This window comes from Marmota monax, unplaced genomic scaffold (assembly GCF_021218885.2).
Source record: "Marmota monax isolate L192 unplaced genomic scaffold, Marmota_monax_Labrador192_F-V1.1 WCK01_AAM20220418_F8-fsc00133, whole genome shotgun sequence".
Taxonomy (NCBI): domain Eukaryota; kingdom Metazoa; phylum Chordata; class Mammalia; order Rodentia; family Sciuridae; genus Marmota; species Marmota monax.
Genome location: NW_026694821.1, coordinates 4,099,295 through 4,123,453, shown reverse-complemented (window position 1 = coordinate 4,123,453; position 24,159 = coordinate 4,099,295). Strand labels below are relative to the sequence as shown.

The window sequence follows — 24,159 nt, the reverse complement described above, 5'->3', positions numbered from 1 at the left end:
TTTATAATTTTATAAAATTGGTTGTTGCCCAGAATGTATTTCTGGAGGAAAAATGTGTGGAAATCACATACCTTTGTGGTACACTTGTGGTAGAATGGCAAGAATTGAAACTGGTTCCTCTGGATAGGGTGGGATTTTCAGAAAACTGATGCAGAGACCTACAACCAAGGGGGGAATGCCAACATGAGATGTGTTGATTGAGGTAGTTCCTGGGAGGTCATTGTCAATCTTTCCCTTCCAGAGCAAACGTACATTTCTCTTAGTTTCTAACAACCCTCCCCCAAAGACCACAACTTTGAAGAGACCAAGTGTGCAGCCCTGGGCCTGATTCTCTTTTCAGAGCACTGTGTTATAGCAGGTGTGAGAATTTAAGTGTTAGGTGCCCAGCTACCGCTCATTATAAAGGTGACAGAATGTCATACTCTTGACAGATGGTAAATCATTGGGGAACCTTTTCAGGAACACAGCTTTGTTAGGTTCCAACTTTGGGGAAGAAGTTAAAATTATGTGCTGAAATAGGCACAGGGAACAGTCACTGAAGCAAATCCATGTTAATTCTATAATGGAAAAGAATTTCATATTGCATGGAGAAAAATCTCGAAGTGCTGTCCCCAGGGTTCTTGTGGCCATCCATATGCAACAGTAACAAACTCCTTTATTACTGAAAATAAAAAAAATGAGTCACTCTGTGCAATAGGTCTGCATTTGCAAATCATTTGAAAGCACTTTCAAGGAAAGTGGAACATTATTATTATGTAGTTCAGTTTTATAAATCTTGGCTCTACCATGGGTCACATCTAGCATCGTCAAACACAATAGACAATACAATTAGAATTTATTAAAGACTCCAATGCAGAGGGCAGTGTTCCCAAAGACATTGAGTTCTCTTACTTGGGCTGCTGAATTTGTCTTTGTTCTGTCCACATTTAGGAAGAAGAGCTGGGGCTTGCCACTTCCTTGTTTAATTGATTCTTTTCATGAAGACTGAGAAAGAGCATGTTTCTGGATAATATGAATTCCAGAAGACTATTGACTCTTGAGGAGCGGCATAAAATATCCTTTCATTTATTGATTCATCTCCTTTTATAGCAACCCTGCTTAAGTTAGTTTTCATTTTGCATTTATGGGTCACATCTTATTTTGTAATGTTCATCAGAGACATCCAGGAGCAACTCTGGCCTTGAGTCCAGAAGAATTCATGTATAGTCACTCTTCTAATAAAGTAGGGGTGGGGGTAGGGAGCAGAGCTGATCACAGAATCCAACTCTCATCTTCCTTTTTGAGAAAATAGAGGGTTTTCTGGGAGCTTCCTGTGATCCTATATTACTCTATGATTCCACAAGAAACAAAAACAACAATCCTTAAAGGGAGGAAAAATATTAGGAAAAATGGCATTTAAAGTGTGTTATGGTTTAGATGTGGTGTCCCCCAAAATCTCATGTGTGAGAAATGCAAGATGTTTTGGAGGAGTAAGATGGGGTCATAGCCTTAATCAAATCAGTGAATTGATCCCTCATGGGGTTAACTGAGTGGTAACTGGAGACAGGTGGGTGTGGCTGGGAGGAAGTGGTTCATTGAGGGCATGGCTATGGGGTATATATTTTGTATCTGGAGAGTAGATACCTCTCTTGCCCTCTGCTCTCTGATCATCATGTGAGCAGCTTCCCTCCACCACACTCTTCCACCATGATACCCTGCCTCACCTCGAGTCCCTGAGGAATGGAACTGGCTGTCTATGGATGGAGAAACCGTGAGCCCTCAAATAAACCTTTCCTCCTCTACAATTGTTCTGGCTGAGTCCTTTAGTCACAGCAGTGAAAAAGCTGACTAAAACAAAGAGTGAATTGTAGAAGTACGAGGGATATAGCAATGGTTTCTGGCTAGTTGGAATTATCTCAAAAATGCAAGAATGAGAGCCCAGGAAGCAGAGTTCCTAAACTCAGGAGATCTCAGAGTTTATCCCAGCATTTTATAAACTAGAGTATGCCCAAGAATCATCTGGAAGACTTGAAGAAACACATCTTTGTTTCTGAACCCTACTTCAAGGGTTTGTAGTGCAGTAAGTCTGAGCAGGGAGGGAGCTCAGGAACTTGCTTTTCTATTAAGTTCCCAGGTGCTGCTGGTGCTGCTGGTCTGGGAACCACACTTTGAGATCTAGTCTCTCCTTGTATCAAGAGACTCTCACTACTTTCAATCTTACTTTGAAAATTGTATGCATTATTATCCAGTAAATATCATGATAATTAATAACATTGGCCAAATGAAAGTATAAATACAACTGTCATATGAACAGGTCTTTATGAATAGCTGTACTATAGTAAAATGTCACTGAGGCACAGGTTCTAATTAAATCACCTCCCAAGTCAGCATTTGCTGATTTAATTTGTTTGTTCCTTTATGACATCTAAGGAATCTCTAATTCTCCAAGGTTAGTGAACACATTCCAGGCACTCAACCAGTGTGACCTTTCGTGAGAGCCTGGGATCCATGGCATTATTGAGAAACTTCTTCACTTCTACTTCATTTAGGAAAGATTCAGATGTAACATAGTGGGGAGAAGGAACTCTGATTCTGCTACCTACCTCATGTAGTCTTTCACAGTCATTTGAACCATTCCTTGTTCATGCAAAGAAACTGGAAGAAAAAAACAGTAGAGGTGAACTTAACTTTCTTTTATCTCATGGGAGATTTTCTTATATCCGAATGAAACAATGTGGGACTGAATTTCCATGTCCCAGGTTGTATAAGCATGGAAGAGAAGGTATGTCAGGAGTGAACAAGACAGAATATAATGAATGGCTAAACAGTAGGACAAAGCCCTGGAAGAAATGTACTTGTTCAATGAAGCGAGAAGTCAGGAGCGAATGGAAGAATCAGTGGAGGTTTCAATGGCGGAAATGGGATTTATGTTGGATGTTTAAGAATGAAGTGAATTTGATGAATGGAAAGGAGGTATCACCACTAAAGAAGAGAAAAAGGTATCTGTAAAAAGAGGAAGGTCTGAGACTGGTCTGATTAGATCGCAGAGCACGTGGGGAGGCTCTCTCATGGAACCTGTGGCCCATCAAAAGCACAGCCGGGGCAGGCAAAGGAACACAGGAAGGAATTGGCATTTACTGAGCATCTTCCATTAGTGGGTACCATCCAATCCATCCAAAAGCCATTTGATTTAGGATATATCCTCATTTCTCCAATAAGGAAACTGAGACTCACAGAAATTTAGTAATGAGTCCATGATCAAGAGTAACAGATCTAGGAATTTGTTACTACCTGTATTATTGATTTTAGCAATAGCATACTATCTATTTAGCACAATGTATTTAGTATAATCTACTCAAGCAACAGCTAAGCATGTTACATGCATAATCCCAATTTCTACAATAAAACCACGAAATAAAACCAACATTTTTATTGTTGTTCTTATTCCCACATAATAGAGAAAAAAAACTGAGGCTCAGAGAGATTAAATACATTTCTCATGGTCACTAAAAATGCCATATCTTCTTTTAAAAAAAACATATTGCTAATAGAATATCTTGTAGTTGATTTGAAAACTGAAAACGAGAGTTTATAAGTATACATCAGGACATGAAAAACCAAGAAAAGTTTTTGAGCAAATATATAAATATGAGAACGATGATGCTGACAGTCCATTTGCTGGGCAGTGGAGCTGAGGACAGAATATCTTAGGATGAACATGTATTAGATATCCGAGGCCCATTCAAGGGCTCTTGCAGTATCACACTGTGTGTCACGACACCACATGCAGCTGACATCTGCAAAAGGAACTATTCCCAGTATGGGTACATTTTATCACTTACTTTCCCTCATGGCTTTCTTGGGTACAAATGTGGAACATGCACAACACTGGGAAGTGTCCCCACCCTGTACTTCTATGAGAACGTGAAGTTTTTCATCATAAGAAAGAGAATGCAGGTTGGAAAAAGTTTTGGATGAACAAAGCCGAGTGATTAAAATATATGAAAGAATGTTGAAAATAATAAAGAGCTTTCATTTGGAGCCAGAATTCTTGTCTGGGTGGTAGAGGGGGGCAGTGGTCTATATGTAGGCTTTAAGTTATCCATGAACTAACTTGTTTGAGAATGTCAAATTTGGTGGATGAAAATAGGGATCTCCATAATTTTTATAGCAATAATCACATTTTCTTATTCTTTTTAGATAGACAGTAGAGTTGATTTTGACATATTCTATACACACGGAGTATTACTTATTCTAGTTTGGATTCTATTCTTGTGGTTGTACATGATGTGGACTTTCACTGGTGGTTTATTTATATATGAACATACGAAAGTTATGTCTGATTCATTCTACTGTTTTTCCTACTCCCATCCTCCCACCCTTCCCTTCATTACTCTTTGTCTAATTCAATCAACTTTGATTCTTTCCTCTCCCCGCACTCTTATTGTGTGTTAGCATCTGCATATCAGAGAGAACATTCAGCCTTTGATTTTTTGGATTGGCTTAATTCATTTAGCATTATAATCTCCAGATCTATCCATTTATTGGTGAAAGTCATTCTTTTTATGACTAATACTCGATTATGTATATACCCCACATTTTCTTTATCTACTCATTTGTTAAAGGGCACCTAGGTTGGGTTCCATAGCTTAGCTATTGTGCATTGAGCTACTATAAACATTGATGTGTCCTCTCACTATATATGTATACTGAGGAGTTGGATAACTGGGTCAAATGGTGGTTCCATTCAAAGTTTTCTGAGGAATCTCCATGCTGCTTTCCAGAGTGGTTGTACCTGTTTGCAGTCTCACCAGCAATGTATGAATGTGCCTTTTCCCCAACATCCTCACTAACATTTATTGTTACTTTTTGTTGTGCAATTATGACTGGAGTGAGACGAAATCCAGTGTAGTTTTAATTTGCATTTCTTTAATTGCTAGAGATGTTGAACATTTTTCATATATTTGTTAACTGTATTTATTCTTCTGTGAAGTGTCTGTTCAGTTCCTTTGCCCATTTATTAATTGGACTATTTATTTGTTTATTTATTTTGGTGTTCAGAATTTTTTTTTTGAGTTCTTTATTTATCCTGGGCATTAATGTTCTATCTGAGGTGCAGGTGGCAAAGATTTTTTCCCATTCTCTCTTCACATTCTTGATTGTTTTCTTTGCTGTGAAGAAACTTTTGAGTGTGATACCATCTCACTTCATAACTACTTAACAGAATTACATATCAACAAGACATAAACAATCATAAGTATTTGTGCCTCAAACAATTGAGCATTGACATACATCAAACAAATTCTTCTCAATTTCAAGAATCAAATAGACCACAACACAATAATACTGGGTAACTTTCACATGGCTCTCTCATTACTGGATAGATCCTCCAAATGAAAACTAAATAAAAAAGGTCCAGAACTAAAAAATACAATTAATAATTTAGACTTAACAGACATACATAGAATATATCATACATCAATGACTTAATATACTTTCTTCTTAGCAGCATACAGATCCTTCTCCAAAGCAGACCATATCTGAGGCCCAAAGCAACACTTTGCAAAAAAAAAAAAAAAAAGAGGTAAATCCTGCATTCTGTCAGATTACAATGGAACAAAATTAGAAATCAATGATAAAGTGAAAAATAGAAACTACTCTAACACCTGAATACTAGCAAAAGAAACAGTGAGGAAATTTTAAAAAATACTTAGAGGTAAATGAGAATAGCAACACGACATAGAGGTAAATGAGAATAGCAACACCACATATATCAAAATCTCTGGGACACTATGAATGTGGTTCTAAGTAGAAAGTCTGTTGCATTGAGCTCTTTCATTAAAAGAATAGAAAGTTATCAAATATGTAACCTAACATCATCTCAAAGCCCTAGAAAAAAAGAAGAACAAACCAACACCAAAAGCAATAGAAGACAGGAAATAATTAAAATCAGAGCTGGAATATCCATCATTTTTAGCAGATTTTTTTTAAAAAGCTTAGTTACCCTGCTAGGAAAAAGGAACACTTGTCCAGAAAGAAAAAGACAGAGATACATTGTTAAGATGTGTGCAAATAGAGTATTCTGAACTAAGCCCAAAATATACAACTACATTTAGAGACAGTGAAAGAACAGGCACAGTAAATGTTTGCCTTGCAAAACAAATGTGACTCTGTCACTATGGCAGTCAGATAGAATGAGAAACATAAATTGACTTCAAAGGTTGAAACAGATAAGGATGGTCTCTGTGCTTCAATTTCAAGCCCACTGCCCATGGCAGACATCATTAATCAATTGCATTACTTTCTCACTGAGCCTGGATAGGCTCTCAAAATAGTCACCAACACCTGATTGGGATTGTCTTGTGAGATGGAGTGTATTTGCCATCCTTTGTTTAGATTAAACTTCCTGAGTGAGTAGTTGAGAAAAACAGAAATTTCAGGTCCTGCACCTAAATTTCAGATGTCAACAACTTTAAGAAAATACATTATAAGGAATATAAAACATTATAGGGAATGCCTTCTTTCATTCTGTTCTTTTTTGACCCTATGAGGCACCTCCAGGAGAAAGATTTGACAACTTCCATACACAGGTCTTTCTTCTAGGTGTTACTAATCCATTGCGGCACAGTTGCTTACTGAACCTAACTCAGTCTCAGCACAACTCCAACTCATAAAACCACTGCCAGTTGATTGAAGTTGTCACATGAAAGAATAGCTTTTGCTGTTCATAGATTCATTAATGTCATCCATCCAAGCACAGTATAATTTTTAGGCAACTATTTGTAATGACTTGATACCAAGATGAAATAAACAATAAGTGGCCCAAACAGAAGGTAAAATAAATATAATTTCCTATTTCCCTAACAAAAAATTCCTATTTCCCCTGTCCCCCGCCTTCTTAACCAGCACTACCTGTAACTACAGCATTGCATGTAACACATAAAGTAAGCCTACATTTGTACCTGAGTGAGCTCATCTGGAGAATTCTGGGGAGTTTCTGATCAGTGTTCCTTGCCTAAAATTTCCCACAGTCCTGGCCATTTGGCTGCAGGTTCTGCTGGTGCCACAGTCCTCATTACTCTCTCTGTCTTTTCCAGTTGTCTGCAACTGCTCTAGGGTTCTTAGAAAGTGTGAACAAATGAGCATGTCCAGGCCAGGGACCTGCCAAGGTGGCCATAATGAATTGCTCAAACTGTCAGAGAGGAAATGATCCATTTTCAGATATTGATGAGAGGAGTTAGTTCAGCCTTGCTAAACTTTCAAAAACCCTAGCCCTGCAGAAAATCTTGTCATCCAGAAAAAAATCTAGTCATGTAGGATCTGGAGGCTTTCACTCAGGACTTCTTCATGGATCCCAGAGTCCACACAAATCTGCCAGCTGCACTCTGTGGATCACATCCCTAGGCCCTGCCACTGTTGTTACAAGCAATTTGGTAGCCAGGAAACCATAAGTTGCATCCAGGAGAAAAGAAGGTCCTAGGGTAACATGCTGTCTAGGAAGTGAGAAGTGGATTGGCTTGATCTCAGTGGAGGGTTTCTGTCATATATGAAAGTCTTAGGGTTTTAGCACAAGCAGGGAGAAGGACCTTCCTCCCCTGTACCCCACAGCTAACATCCTGTGCCCCAATCCCCGCCATCAGCAACAGTTAGGGGATGTTAGCCCCCTCACCTGAACCCCACCATCACTGATGAAGAAATACAGCATTTACATTCTTTCCTACACCCCTTTCCTCTTTCTTCTTGATCTTGCTGAAAGTGACACAAATGTCTATCTGTAGCCAAGGCATTCAGACATTAGCCTTTTCTGCTGCCAAGCTTAGATTTTTTGGAGAAACTCAAGCCAAGGAAAACTGGTATAATTTTTGAAACATTCATAAGATGAGCCTGATTTTTTCAATTGTGATAAAATCATCAAAAATTAATTAGGTTCCCTGGTTGATTTCCATTTTACATTCCTTGGCTCTCTAGGTCCTCGGAGACCAAGTGCTATTTTCACGGTGTCTCTGTGCGCTGACTTCTTGGTTATGGGGGAAGCAATGATTGGCCTTCTCGGCATTTGGACTCGGGCAGCTTAGAGTCTTGCACAGAGCAGAAACTTGACTGTTAAAAGAGGTTTTGTTTTTGCCTGTGATTCCTTGCCTGTTAGAGTTGTTTTTTTGTTTTTGTTTTTTTTCCTTTCCCAGTTTGCTAATTTGTAAGGTAAACTGCCTGGAGCCTGAGAATTGGTTTGTTGGGGTCAGGTCCTGTTTCTCTTGGCCTGTTTTCAATAATGAACTTGAACAGAGACACAGAAGCTGGTAGCCCACAATGTGCCAGTTCTCACAGGGATTGGGATTCCTAGAGTTGCCTAAAAACTTGGAAAAGCCAGCATTACAGCCCCAGGTGTCTTCGGGACAGCAATCTGTTAAAGGCAGTGGGTTCTCTAATTTTCTGCAGCCTCCCTCTTACCTGTTTTGTTCATTAGCAATTACCTGCCTGCTCCTGGAAGCTTCTGATTAGAGCAAGACTCTGATACAAAGGGAAGGCCATGCCAGGACAGACAAACTGCTCCTGTTACCCCAGATCTCCTTAGGCCTCTGCAGGCATCAGGCTTGGGGATACCCCACGCAGAAGGTGGGACCCTTGGATGCCTACCTGCATCTCCCACACAAAGCTCTGCTAGCTAGGCCCTTCCCAATTTCACACTCGCTTCTCTGATTGCTTGGGTTTGATATTTTCACCTCTTTCTTCCTTCTGGGATACCCTTGTTAAAATTTTAAAACCAGATTTTATTTTCTAAAAGCACTGGGGGAGGAAGAAAAAAATAATTACAAATTAAGTCCTGCTATCCCCAAGTTTCCTAAGGATCGGTTTAGAGGAAAATTAAAGTGAGAAAAAAGTCCCTGCTCTATCCAGTACATCCCATTCCACGGGTTAAAATTCCAATTCTGATTCCCTTCCCTTCTAGATGCTTGAGTCTCTAGCCACCCTCCCGACTGTGAGGCGGACTTCTGCCATCTGAAGCAGCAGATACCGCACTTAACCCTGCAAAATGTATTACTGGAGAAGATGTAGTTAGATATGCAGAAGGCACTAATTAGCACCTTTATTGGCTTAGAAAGCATTTTTTATTTTGGTTTTCCTAAGCATTTCTGACTGATTCATGGAAGACATTTGGTTCTTTGGAATATCGTCCAATAGACTAATCAAATCACATTTTTGCAGGGCTCTAAAATAATAGCATTCTGCAGCTTTCTGCATATTTAACTCCTGCATGACAACGATACTTAGTAAAGGCAGTCAGCAGTGTATTGTCTCCATTGGCAAATTATTAGCCAATATTCTTACAAAAATGAGATTCTTACATTCTGCCTGATTCTCATGCTCAAAACCTTAAAGCAAATGGAATGCTGGTCTCTTCTCCCCACACCCCGGTATCTGTTTATTTTTGAGATGGTGAGACTCTTCTTCCCCATTCCACTGTTAAGCCCAGTATAAGTCCTTGTCAGCTCAAACCTGAGTCCTGTAACTTCTTCCCAACATGTGTACCTTCTTCTCCTTGCCAAGATAAGCACCAAGGTCTGCCATTTCTCTCCTCACTGTACTGAGTTCAGAACTCACCACAACAGAGATGTGGTAACATATGGTTTCTTGCAACTATTATCCTAAATTATTCATGCATCTTTTCAGGGGAACAGAGATCCTCCATCCAAATCTTCCTCATTCTGGTTACAACTATCTATCCATTTGAAGAGGAACTAGAGATGTGCCATCCTAGTCCTATGACATCAAGCATGATTCCTTCATTCTGGATTTTAAAGACATTTATAATCTGACCACACCCTATGTAGCAGAGAAGGTTCTGCCCTTGTTCTCTAGCCTGAAACCATAGCTCCAGCTTGATTACTTTCCCACACCTGTTTAGTTTTCTTCTCATTTTGTTCAAATTCCTTTTATTTCCACCAAATTAAACATTTTTGCTCTGCCTCTTTATTTTTTTCTGATTGGTTAGCTCAAGTCTCACTTCTGAGATTCTCAACCTGACAACCTCATCTTCATTTTGTTCTACCAAGATTCTTTTATTGACTACCTTTGGTACATTTAGAGAGAGATGATTCCTACACTAGCAGGGATCACAGCTGTTTTCAGGGAGAAAGATCATATCTCTCATAATGTGAGGCAGCACAGAAGAACTGCCTCTTGATTAGAGCCCAGAATGGATGTTACAGGTGTTCAGAAGAGAAATCCTGTCTCAGGGCAGAAGTCAGGGAGGGCTTCATAGAGAATATGGGGCTTGGTTCAGGCCTCCAGAGAATTGTGAGAAGCTATCAGAATGGGACTGACTTTTAGGCAAGAGGAGTTAGATGAAGGAAGGTCAAGAACCAGGAGTATGATGAAAAGAGATAAGAGGAGAAGGTTTTGTAGAAAAGTTGGTGTAGGTTACATTTGAATTGGGACGATCCTAGAAAGTGAGTGACATTCCTGAGAGTATAAGTCTCATATTCTACATTTTTGTACCCTTCACCTAGTACAGGTCTTTGCTCTAGACATATTCTCTTGAGAAGCTTTAAGGGGACATTTAGTCTGTTTAATTGGATTTATTTTGACCTTTTCTTATGATATAGAGCACGGGTTTTAGAATTTTATTTTCTAAGTTCTTAGTACTTAATACATTCCTCCTGGAAATAAATTTTACTCTTCTTTTCTGAAGATTGAAAACAAAATAAAAAACAAAAAAAGGACAAATAAATTAGTTACCCATCAAGTAGTAACTAGCACCAAGCAGAGCTTTGAGCCAAACTGCCTTTTTTGCTGAAGGAGATAGTTCTAGTTTCTTCACTTATAATGATGTTTGGATATGTTGTTAAACCAGTGCCAATTATATAAACCTATGTGTTGAAGCATGCATTCATTATATGTATCTTACCTTTGCACTGTAATGACAATGTACTCTCATTGTCGGGTAGTACTGATATTTAATTTGTTTTCTGGTGATGGGAACAAGTTTGCCACAAACAGGATACATTCTATGGGCTTGCTTATACTTAGATAGAGTCTGAGGTTAAGAACGAGTCAGCGGCCTGGAAAGAGGAATGTTAGCACCCGTGGCCATCATGACTGATCCCACAGAGGCTCTGAATATCCTATGGTTATGGTTATAGGAAGATTTGTGGATCTTGACTGTGACCAAACTGAGAATCAACTGCTTGTGCAGTTGGTATGCACTAAGCAGAGTTACTCTGCACTCAGTGGTGGGGATTCCTGGAAAGGGAAAAGAGAAAACAGTTGAAGGATGACCAGGAGGCTCTTCTTTGTAAGTCATCCATGTACCCTGAGCAGCAAATTCTATGGGGATATTTAAAAAGAAGGCTGTGAGAGCACTCAGCTAAAATGCCCTAATGTTCACCAGAAGACAGTGCAGAAGTAAGAAGAGAATCCTTCAGGAATTTCTTTAGTCTGATTTGGGATATGAGCAGGGGCACCCATACAGTCTTCAGCAGTGATTCAAATTAACATGGGAAGAAGATATAAGGGAAGGTATTGGCACCATCAAAAGGAAAGACCCAAATAATTTTGGTCAGCAAGTAAGCTTGGGTGAGCAATGTTTCTTTGGAAGAGATCGCAAAGCCCCAAGAGCAGAGGTCCCAGAGGGGAGCCCAGGCTTGTCCCACAGAAGGCCAGGCAGAGGCACCAAGCAGGTTAGTACATCTCAGTCACTGATCATGACTATTACCCTGTACTCCTGCTGCGGCAGCCATCTGTGGAAGCAAATGCTTGTCAATCAAATGTGCAACAAGGGGTTAAAATCTACAATCTGGGAAGAACTCCTACCCCTTTACAACAACAGAGAAAATCTGCATTTGTCTTCCTTTCTTGCAGTTATAATTTCATTTCACTGCTCCCTTTCACCTCGCAACGTCTCAGAGTAGTTTTCTGTCTCCACTTCTTCTGCTTTAATTCCCATGAGAAGGCTGTACATGCAGGCTTTCTCCCCAGCATTACTCTAATACAGATCTTCTCAAGGTCACTAATGGTTTCCACTGCCAAACCTGAGGGCCAGCTGTCATTCCTCTTCATCTATAACCATGATCAAGAGCTGATGGTGTTGATCGCTCCCTCTTTAACACACCAACTTTCCTTCCAGACTCTTTCCTCTTGGTTCTCTGTGGACCTCATAATCCAATCCTTCTCCTTCTCTCTGTTATTTTTCCCCATATCTTCCTGGCCTTTCCTCCATCTATACTCACTTGCTTGATGATCTCATCTGATCTTCTAGCTTTAAACACCATCTAAATGACCAGTCACTTTTCCCTTAACTCCAGATTTTTATTTCTGACTACCTCCCTGGTAGTATCTGTTTGGATATCTATTAAGCATTTGAATCATTACATGTCTAACATTGAGTTTCTCTTACTGAGTTTCTCATCTCTTACCCCAAGGCTGATTCTTATATTGTTTTTCCCATCTCTGTAAATGGCCATCCATCTTCCTAGATGCCTGGGAAAAAAATCATTAGAGTCCTCTTGGACTTCTCCTGTCTTTAATGCCCCACATCTACTCCATCAACATATCCTGTCCTAAATTCCAAATAATCCAGAATCCAACACTTCTCTCTATAATAACTGCTAGTGCCCCGGTGTCAGTCCCCATCCTCTCTCCTCTGAATTATTTTATTAGCCTCCTAACTGGGCTTCCTGATTCTACCTTTTCCAGCTCCCCACTGCCTATAGTCTGTTCTCCAAATAGCAGCCAACTAGATAGCAGAATTGTTCTTTTTGAATTGTTTTTTGTTAAAAAAAAAAGAAAGAAAGAATCAAGATCATACCACTTCTTTTAATTAAATTTTTTTCCAGGAGTCATGCTGAATAAAAGTCAAAGTATTTATAGGGATATATATGGCCCTAAATTATTTTGCTTCTAGCTAATTTTTTTGGGGGGAGAGTACTGCGAATTGAACCCGGGGCACTTAACCACTGAGCCACATTCACAGCTCTTTTTATATTTTATTTTGAGACAAGGTGTCAATAAGCTGCTTAGTGCCTTGTTAAGTTGCTGAGGCTGGCCTAGAAGTTAAAATCCTCCTGCCTCAGCCTCCCAAGCTGCTGAGATTACAGGCATGTGTCACTGTACCAGCTCTAGCTAATTGTTTAACCTCTGGCCTGCTACTCTCTTCCTTGCTCTCTGAGATGCAGCCATTTTAGCCTCCTTGGTTTTCCTGGAATACAAACGGCATATTGCAGCCCCACAGCATTTGCTCATGTAGTTTCCTGTGCCTGGAACAGTCCAGTTCCCCCAGAGAAGCAAATGTCCTTCTCTTTCACTTCTGTCAGGCAGCTGCTGAAATGCCTTCCCCAATGCCTGTGTTCCTGGCTGTTACATATTTACTTAATTGTTTATTGTCTATCTTAGCACCACATTTATTTTTTTCATTGTCTCCAATCCTAAAGGAGCATCTAGTTTGTAGGGTCATCTGATATGTATTTGCTAAAAACTGAAGCATGGAACAAAAGGGGATCTGTCAGCACCATTGTGCCTGTGTGCAGGGAATGGAGTGGACAGCATGTTTGTTCTCCAGTCTCCAGACTAGGTCAAAGGTGTGAGGAGAAATATGGACTGCAGGAATAAGCTGAAAGATGACTTCCTTCATGCATTTTATGTAACATAAAACACTAGTATCACTTCCTAAATCCCCAGGTGATAGAATCAGGCAGTAGAATGAAAATGAGCATTTCTACAAATTCTGCAAGAAATAGAGCAGTGTAAGGGCTCAAATGCAATGATGGTGAGTCCTTGGGAGTGGAAGTACAGGATGCTTAGGAGGTGTTAAGACAACTTTTCTATGAGGTAATGCCAAAGAGGTTTCTATTGGAGTAGCATAAGTGACAGTGAAGGGGACTCATTCATGAAAATGCCTGAAACATCTAATGGCTCCCAGAAATTCTACTGGAGTCATTTTGCAGAAAGATCCTAGGATACCAAGATGGTGGCAATAATCCACCCAAACTGGGGAAACAACATTTTTTAAATAACATAATTGGAACTTATAGACTCTTGAGACCTGATAGAAATTTGAGTTATAGGAGTTATTTATAGATTAATTTCAGAACAGTATTGAACCTCTTTCTTACTTTTAGAACTGTTGTTAATCAATTTTCTTTAAACTAAAATCTACTTTATGTACCTGTAGGTTTAAATGGAATACATTTTGGAGCATGTCTCAGCATAAAATCTTAAATTCAGGGAGAGTTCTTTTCTGTCACCCCAAATTGACTCACAGAAGTAAGGACAAGCTGGAGATAAAATTTATGGTAGTTGATTTACACCCACTACCATTAGTGCAGTTTAGAGGCAGATTAGTTGATTTACACCAACTACCAGCTAGTGAAGTTGAAAGGCATACTGGTTTCTGATAGAAAAAGCATGAACTTTGAAATCAGACACTCTTGAATTCAAATCATGTCTCTTATCTTTCACAGGTGTGTGGTTTTAGGCAAATCCTGTAACCTTTCTGAATATCTAACTTCCTCAGTATTTAATAAAGTTAGTCATCCTGCTATTTTGCTTGAAGTGTACTTGGAAATAGTCTTAAAATACACAATAAGTATTTGATAATTAATAATAATCACTATATAATCATTATTTTAGTCTAGACTGTATGGAGATCTGAAACACAGTATCAGAAAAAGACAACCACCATAGAGTGTTTCAAGCATTAATTTTTCAGTCACATCAAATTTCATAAGAGTTTAGTTTCTTTTAATTTAAAATTTCTGAAATCTAAGCAAAATGACTACTTAGAGCTTTCCAGATGAATTACTTGATATATTTATTCAGCTTTACTAAAGTATAATTGACCAAATGATATCTGTTCAAGGTGTACAATGTATTTTGATGTGTATGTGCATATATAGGTATATACATATATGTATGTGTAATCTATAGTGTGAAATGATTATCGCAATCAAGCTTATTAACAAACCATCACCTCACACAGTTACTTTTTTCCTCAGGCAAGAATATTTACAATCTACCCCCTCAGCAAATTTAAAGTATACAATATAGGATTGTTAACTATAATCACCATACTATACGTCAGGACTCATGAACTTATTCATCGAGTTTGTACCTATTGGTCAACTTGATAAATGTTTCTTTTTTTCAATTTTAAGATCTAGATGTGACCATTCTGCATTTCCATAGACACTTGATTGACATTAAAAAGTAGTGTTGTCCCATATAAAATTTTTAAACTCAGGACCATGTAGTGATCCCAGAGAGCTGGTGCACTTGATTGAGAAGTTTTGGAGACAGTGCCCGTGGCTCCTTCTCTCACTCCCATTGCTCGTGGGGCTCTGACTTTCCAGCAGGGATGCTGGGGCTCTCAGGTCTTGCCATGTGTGACATGTATAGTAAATACCACTGATTTTCTAGAGAGGGCAAGAGGCTGTACAGACAGACCAGTCCAAGTTCACATCTCAATTCCTTTACCTTTTATTTGAACTACTTTGGTATTTAACTTTTCTAAGTCTCTTTTTTCTTCTTGCAAAATTTGATCATAGTAGGGGCAGGGGGTTGTGGCTTAGTGGTGGCTTAGTGGTAGAGGGCTTGCCTAGCATGCATGAGGACTGGGTTCAATCCCCAGATTAAAAAAAAAAAAAAAAAGATACCGTGTCCATCTACAATTCAGAAAATATTTTTTTTAAAAAAATTTAATTGTAGAAATATTCACCTCAGAATATGGTTCTGGTAAATGAAGCAATATGCAGGAAAGACTTAGCATGTGCACCCTCAATGCACATTAATTTCCTTCCTATTTCAGTCCTACTGATGAAGAGGCTGAAGTGCCAAAGGTTAGAGGCTTTACCTAGCACAGGGTGATGAATGAGGTATAAAATGGGTCAACTAGATGCTAACTTAATAAAAATGAGACGGTAGATAGCCACACAAGAGCACAAAAGCCAAAGAATCACCACAACAGACTGAGGTCTCAGCTTGACCATCACAGGACTCGGGAGAAACCCAGGAACAGAACCACCGAAGCCATTTTATTTGGGCCCAGTGCAGGGCTCATAGGCCCAGCAGAATGCTTTCCATGGAGGGCATGTGCAGCCTCCATAACTGTGAGAGAATAAATTCTTGTATTTTAAGGTATCCAGTTAGAACTGAGTTGACAAGACCTTTGGCTCTTAATACCACTTCCATGTGCCAAGCCTCAGAAATAATCAATGAGGAAGAAGCCTCAGAATAAATTCCACTTAGAGTGAGTTTAGTAATGTTCCCCCAAATTTCATTTCCTTCCAGAACCTCTAAAGATGGGCTTAATTAGAAATAGGGATTTTACAGGTATGATTAGTCAAGATGAGTTCATGCTGGGTTAGGGTGGGTCCTAAATTCAATGACCTGTGTTCTCAGAAGAAGAGAGGACACACAGGGAGAAGAGGCCTTGTGAAGACAGAACAAAATGATTCAACCACAAGCCAAGGAATACCAAGGATTTTCAGGAGCCACCAGGAATGGGGAAGAGGCAGAGGAGGATTCTCCAGAGGGAGAAGGATTTGCTGCTACTTTGATTTTGGACGTCCAGCCTCCGTAACTTTGAGAGAATAAATTTCTTGTGTTTTAAGCATCAGGTTAGAACTCATTTGTTATGGCTGCCCTGACAACCTTCTGCACGTTCACTTGGCATCCTATCAGGATTTTAAGAGTTTTGGCAGGATAATTTCTCCAGTAGTGACACCTTTCCTCCTCTGAACTTCCTTTACCTTCCACCACCATTTTTCTCCCTGATACCCTTTCCATGACCTCTGGTGACCAGTTTTCCATACAGAGCCCACACCCACATTTCCCAGGTGACTCTGGGCTTCCTTGAGCTCGGTGCGCAGCTCTTGCATCCTGGCCGAGGCCAGTGCATGGAGGGGCTCATGGAAGGTTGGGCCTCCAGTTCCTCCACCTGCCTCTAACCAGCTGTGACCAAAAATCATGGCCCTAGACCACTCTGTGCCCAGATTCTTCATCTGCGAAGCAGAAATGAGAACTAGCCATATTCCCATCCTAGCTGCTGAGTTTAATATATGATCAATGAGCAAAGGGCTTGCCAAGGGAAAGGCTCAGTTAAACTTGTAAGAAGCGATTCGATTATTATTAAAAGTCTTGCTGGAGATGAAAGAGCTGCCGAATCTAAGCTGGGCCTCTCGGAGCTTAACCTTGCTGATGGCCCTGTTTTCCTCCAGGTGGTTCTATCCTGTCTGTGCCTTTGTCGTCTGTTGACCTGGTTCTGGAAGCAAGGCCATGATTTGACTTTAATTTGGGGGAAGTGACAATGTTAACATAGTTACTGATGACCCCAGAACCAGGGCGAGGCTCTCACCAGCACCAGGGCAAGAGACAATGTCAGGGCCATCGAATACCCAGCTGGATTTCTTAAATTCTTGCATTTTTTCCCTTGAGCCTGAGCTATTATGAATAGAGGGGTATTTCAATCTGATTTATTGGAACTTTAGATATCGTGGAACTTTGATATTAAAGAAAAGTGAAAACTTGGTGAGGAAGGAAATTTCATTAATATCCTGAGGAATTTTTTAAGTAAAAAAAAAATTATAAATACAAGCTGTTTTGTAGACAATGGTCAAACTTCACTTAAAATCTCCATAGAGGAAGTGAGTGAGAGAATTAAAACCAGCAAAGTTAGTTACTACTAGACTGATCATTTTCCCTTCTAATCATTGAACTTCTAATTTATGTCAATTTTTTTTCTCACATGCATTCTTTATGACATGGAATCAATTTTAAAACATATTTTTCACATTTTAATATCTACAAAATCAGGATGCCTTTCATTTACCAACAGGCTTTTATTTTAATCTATCTGAATGGTAATTATAAGTACATTATGTAATTGAGAGATCTCAGATTCTATGAAATATGAAATTTCATGTATGAAAGATGAAATCTGTGAGACCTGTAATTAAATTCCTTTTTCTTTTTATAATGTTCTTATCAAATCTCAGCAAGACAAATGTCATACATTTTTTTTTTTGCCTCATAAATACTTGCATTGTTTGCTTTAGGATTTAGTCATTTGTTCTTCCCTAGAACAAATGTATCATGAGAGAAAAAATGTAAGTGTAATTTTGAGACCAAAAATAGAGGCTATATTAAGAAATAAAGGTACAATACAGTACAAGGGAAATTCAAATTATTTCCACAATTATATCCCTGCAAACATCTTCATAGAAACCAGCAAGTGTCCTGCTATAGTCTAAGTGATGATAGGACAGGAGCCCTGATTTCAGTCCCTAACCTGGTGCTCAGAAGACAACTACCCATTCTGCCTTCTGAGTCTGTCTTATTAATCAAACAGAAGGATTGAGGTCTTTTCCATTTCTAGAAACCTCTGATAATTCTCACATTGACACGTTCACACATACATCTCATCGTCAGCACCACAAACTATAACTGTTCTGGGTTCTCTTGTCTTACCAGTATGATCGGTGACTTGTTGAAAGTTTTCATTTACAGAGACACTGTAAAAAAACAAAAGAACTGTGAGTCAAACAATGTAGGCAAGCAACCTGTACGAAATTGCTTTTTAATTAAACTGACATGTGTGAATGCAGTTAGATTTTATGGAAAGAGGACCTTTGGAAACCAGTGAACAGTCAGGGATTCAAACAGCATTTTCTTTTGTACTTTTAAATTGATATAAATCTTTTGCAATAATAGGATAATCCTTCAAGTACCTAGTGAATATGAGCATCCCACCTTGTCCAGTCAGGGTTACCCAAATGGTTGTCATGGATCTTTGCAAGAGAAATATAGAAGTCACAAAGAAACACTTACAAGAATCCAGAGTCTAGCCACTGCTGGATACTTTCCTGTTTGGAATCTTCTATAAATGAGAAAGAAACAGCACAGTTAGTCAAAGCACCACCACCAGCTCAAATGACTCCACTGTATCATCCAGTCATCACTCAAAAGCTCAATTCCCTACATATTTAGTCACATGTTTCTATAAGCATATTCATTTTTTTTTATCCCTGAAGGTACAACCTCCTGTTTTCCATAATCATCCTTTCCTGAGAAGAGTGTGTAAACTTGCCAAAGGACTGAAACTAAGGAAAAATTAAAGAAAATGTTAAAGAGGAGAAAAATAAATCAGTCTAGAGCAAAAGATGCTAGAATAATGTTTAAATTACCTGGTGTGAATAGAAAGGGTACAGAAGAATATGAGAGTTTTGTCTTTCTCTTTGGGGTGTAAATCACCACAGAGCCTCTCCTGATTGAATCACTACATTTACCTAAGGCAGGCAGCCAGTGATGTTTATTTGCAAGGAGTTCTCTGCCAGGTTAGAAACGAAATTTGCATTCATTCCAGGGACAAATTGCACTAGAATCCCAGGATTGCCAAAGGCACCCTGTGTTAAAAAAGCACCAGTCTTTAAGGTGGATTTTTAGCACTGGCTCAAAAGATAAGTCAGAAGGCATAAAGAAAGGATATAAAGGCAACATTTCTTATTAAATATTTGTTTCTGTTCTCGTTGGCTATTATCTACCCTGGGCTGATCTCCCTTGATTTTCTCCTAACACTGGGGCACCTGAATTATCCTCCTCACAAGGTGTCAGCCAAACCAAAAGCCAGTGGCCTTAGAGGTGTGTTTGTTCTTCAATCAAGGTAATATTAAGGACAGAATAAATTAGCTAATGGGAAAAGAAAAAAAAAAAAAAACATCCGACAGTTACATCTCGGGAAGGGGAGGGAGAAGTATTTTCTATTTATCACCCTTCAAATTATTAACATTATTGTTAATGTCTCATGCCAGACCCCAAGAACCTTTCAATAAAATGATGTCCTGAAACAAACTTGGATCCCATTCAGCTCTCAAGTCCCTGAGACTTGGGATGAGGGGGTGCTGGAATGGAAAGGAAGTAGAGTTCATTCCTTAGTTGGTCAACTTCTGTTCAGTCTCTGTGGTTTGAATCTTTGTGGAAAACCAGAGTGTCCATTTTATAGAATGATCTGGCATTAAGTCAGAAACACTGGTTTCCTCAAAGCCAAGCCCTTGTTCCAACCCAAAGCCCTGATCTTTTGCCACCCCCAGAAGGGCCTTTTAAGAATAGCCCTGAGTGCCCTTCTCACCTAGCAGGGGGATGGTGACCGTCTGACTTTCCTCCTCAGAGCCAGGAAACAGCTGCTCATCTAGAGGAGCCCATGCCCTCTTGGTGTACCTCAGGATCCGTCTCTTGCTCTTTTCCTGGCCATCTTGTGGTCTGTCAGGTCCTCGCGGCCTCTCCGCCATCATAAGAGGGTATTTCTGCAAACTAACTTAAATCACACAAGCAAATCAGATGCAGTGAATAACTTTTAGGTCTGCTCAGTGCAAGGGAGTAGGTCAGGATGCTTGTGGTCCAGTGAGTGGTCCAGCTCCACAGTCACATGGGAGCCTGGCTCGGCCATGGGAGCCAAACTCCTGATCTCAAGTTGGTGGAATGGTTTCCTCTCCATGAACCAACAGCTGGGGAACAGGGACCAACTTGGCCTTGCCAGTCACCACGCCACATCCACACGTAAAGGATTCAATTTGGTGGTCTGGGATGTGGATGGAGAGTAAAGAAATTGGACTTGAGGAGCCATCTATAAATAGTCTTCAAAGTTATCCAACAGTTACATTTCTAAAAATATTTTTAGAGACCCAAAATGATGGGTGGAAATGAAGGTTTTGGCAACAGATTGATTTTGGCTGAGAGTCATCTCTACAACTTATTATTGTGTGGTTTTGTATAAATTGCATAGTCGCTCTCACCCCCTTATTTTGGGGTACATTGTACTGAATTTTAATAATAGTTAACTTCAGTGGCATATTTATTGTGTGCTAGCTTCTGTGCTGAATTCTATAATCTATTACAGAAGGTACAATCTTCAGTGAAAGAAGTTACGTAATTGTCACAGTTTATAGTAAATTGAAGAACAGAGAGATTAAGTCGCATAGCCAAAGCCATACAGCCAACTAGGATTCAAATAGAGGCACTCCAGTCATAGTCCGAGACTGTACTATCTACCCTAAGGTTGTTGGGACAATTAGAGCTAATGAATATATGATACACCTGGCACAAGAAATATTAATGGTTCCTAGTATCTAATTTGACTTTTATGAACCTCCTTATCATAGACTTAGAGCAGGAGACCAGAGCTTAGAGCAGCTATATAAACTGTTCAATTTCCCCTGACTATAAGCACCTTGAGAACAAGAGGTATTCCCTTCCTCATTTGTGTATTTAGTATTTGACTGAATTTTTGGCACACAAGAGGTACTAAATTAACATGTGAAAAATAAACAGGGCTAGGGCTCAGACTCAACTAGCCTTCACACTTTCTGGCTCAATTCTTTACAGGCATATATTTGAATTTGCTTTAGTGTTTTCTTCAGGTTTAGAGAAATAGCCAAAGATCCCAACACCACTTCAGCATTCCTCACACCCTACACTGGTGCACAATCACTGTTAACATGACATACATGTAAACCATCATTTTTAATCATTTTAAGAAAGGTAAACCATTCTGATTTTTTATAAACATCTGACTATTCTCTTTTAAGTATAGATGAACATTCTAGATGCAACTAGCAGTAGCAGTTTCTTTATGTGCTTTATATATTCAAATGCAAACATTGTTGAAGTATAAATACACAGTATAAATACTGTATATTTGTAAATTGCTGAAAAAATAATGATAACTGTGATGGCTGCTAATTTTACATTCAAAATAAGCAACAACTAAAAAATTTCAGTTAGCTAAAACATAGGGCAAAAGGTGGGCAGCTGCATTCGACACTGACAATAAACAAGTTAGCTAGTCAATTTTAGGAAGTTAAATTTAGGAAGAGCCTCTGATAGTGAACTATACAAATTTTAATTTCTATTTAGTAGGAGAGACTTTGCATTGTAAAGAGAAGGGACAAGAAGCAGGTGAGAGTACCATAATGTTAAATTTTAATCCAGCTATTGCTTTTCCACATATATAACATAAAAGTTTGTTAAAATTTTAAATGAAAGCTCTACTTTATCTGCATGTCCCAAAACTCCTATTCTACAATGGCAAGTCTGACCTCAGCCTCTAGCTTTGCACAACCAGAGAGGGTAAGCTCTCTGCCAGCTCAGTTGTACTTGGCTATAGAGCAGAATAAAGGCTGCCAAAGAAAAGTGGGAAACCTTGCTAAAGGCAAGGGTCAGGGACTGGTTTGTAAAGAAAAACTCTTTTGTTCCCTCTGTTTCAATGGATGCCTTCCCAGTTAGTAAACAAATCTGCTTCTGGAAATGGATTCTCTGATGCTTGAATGACCTTCCTTTGGCATCCACTCACGTGGCTCCCCAGAGCAGCCCTTTGGATCAGGTGGCAACCCTGAATTGCCCAGAGGATAGACAGGCAGCATTCTGGCATATGACCTCTGCCAACTCCTCTAGTTAACCCCTCAGTCCCCAGGACCATTTGGAGCCCAATTCTTGCCAGCTCTGACTTGGCCCAAAGTGGCACCCTCATCCTGGATCAGGTTCTCCCCTGTACTTCTGTTCCTTCTATTCTGACTACTATACTTTCATCAATCCTTGTGTGTGTGTGTGTGTGTGTGTGTGTGGTGTGTATCTAGTAATGGGGGGAAATTGCTTATATTGTCATTTTAATTTTTAAAAAATGCAAAATTATATAATCATAAAAACCTTCATTTTATAAAAGAAAAACACTAATTACTGAAAACAAAGAAAATGAAATGCATCAAAATGTTATCAAGTTTTCAATTTTTTATAAATAATCAACACGAGAAGACAATTAACTTTGTTAAATTGACCCTGCCTCATGTTTTCTTGAACTAGACCAAGTTTACCCATACCTGCTCCTTTATACCATGGAGTCTTCAGTGCACAATGAAATCATAGAACTTGATATGTTGAAATTTAAACAGTGACAATCATTACATTCTTGTCCATTGGGGTTCATCTTTTTTGTACCTCTATGCAGACGGGTTGTCTTGCCAAACAAGGCATTCATATACTGACAGAACAGGGACTGTGTTCTATGTTTTCTCCATAGATTCCAGTGCAACATTTGTCTCAGGGTAAATACTCTGTTTAGTGAATTGCTTGGTTACATGGGAAAGGAACATCCAGTTAGCTTGGCCAGTGTGGCAGTCAGTTTCTTGTCACTATGACTAAAATACCTGACAAGAATAATACTGAGGAGGAAAAGTTATTTTGGGCTCACAGTTTCAGAGCCTCAGGCCATGGACGGCCAACTGCATTGCTCTGGTCTGAGGTAAGGCAGAACATCATGGTGGAAGGGCTTGCCAGAGGTCAGCCAGGAATCCAAGAAAGAGAGAGAAGCCAGGGACAACATATAGTCCTAGGACACATCCTGTAAGGTGACCTACTTCCTCTAGCCATGCTCCACCTGCCTACAACCACCAGTAGTCATCCAAATTATTAATCCATCAAATAGATTAATTCAATAGTGAGGGTACAGCTCTATAATCTAATCATTTCACCTCTGAAAATTCCTGCATCATTTAACAAATGAGTTTTTCATCAGATATTACATGTGCCAACCATAAAAGAGCAAGAGTTTTCAGATCAGATAACTCTTGATTTTTATCTCAGCTCTGCTGCGTTCTGACATCTTAAGAGAATTTTCAAATATCTATGCTCATCTATTCCTTAATATCTGTAGTAGATACAAAATAACCACTTCAAAGGGTTGTTTGGAAAAATTAATGGAAAAATGTATATAAAACAATTGATACTCATATTTGTCAGTTTTCTTTCTTTTTCCTTCTCTTTTCTGTTTCCTTGTATCATTATCATGTTCAAGAATTGCCAAGGAAAGAAGATTCACCAACCCATGCAGAGTTTTTCTCATAGAAGATAGATTTGACATTATTAGTTTATGGATAACCTGTGTTGTCTCCAGATTGCTTAGTTTGGGTAATGAAGAGATATTTGGGGGCTATAAGAATAGAGGTTTTCTGTGACCATGAAATTGCATATCTTCCTGAGGGTAGAGTTAGAGGTTCTGAACAGTCTTGAACTTCCTTCAACTATGTACTTAATTTCAAGGTTATAATCATAGGATGTTGTGCTGGCCTTGGCCACCGCTTCTGAATAATCTCTGTGGTCAGGAATAGAATCTCATAAGGGGAGAACAACCTCAAGACATTT

At 39.2% G+C, this 24,159-nt stretch overlaps 1 protein-coding gene across 6 annotated transcripts in view; it reads right to left on the bottom strand.

Moving 5' to 3' along the window:
• Positions 1–24,159, bottom strand: part of Itprid1 (ITPR interacting domain containing 1) — a 155,224-nt gene that overhangs the window by 68,350 nt on the left and 62,715 nt on the right. For 4 of the 6 annotated variants that reach the window (XM_058573147.1, XM_058573150.1, XM_058573149.1 and 1 more), the window contains exons 2-6: positions 20,096–20,277; positions 18,799–18,847; positions 18,439–18,482; positions 2,583–2,634; positions 72–158 (exon numbers count right to left, since the gene is read on the bottom strand). In XM_058573147.1, coding sequence (XP_058429130.1) covers positions 72–158; positions 2,583–2,634; positions 18,439–18,482; positions 18,799–18,847; positions 20,096–20,258 — 395 coding nt within the window. In that variant the 5' untranslated portion in view covers positions 20,259–20,277. Of the gene's footprint in view, positions 1–71; positions 159–2,582; positions 2,635–18,438; positions 18,483–18,798; positions 18,848–20,095; positions 20,282–24,159 lie in introns of all 6 variants that reach the window. The other 2 variants (XM_058573148.1, XM_046426088.2) reach the window with 1 other exon arrangement.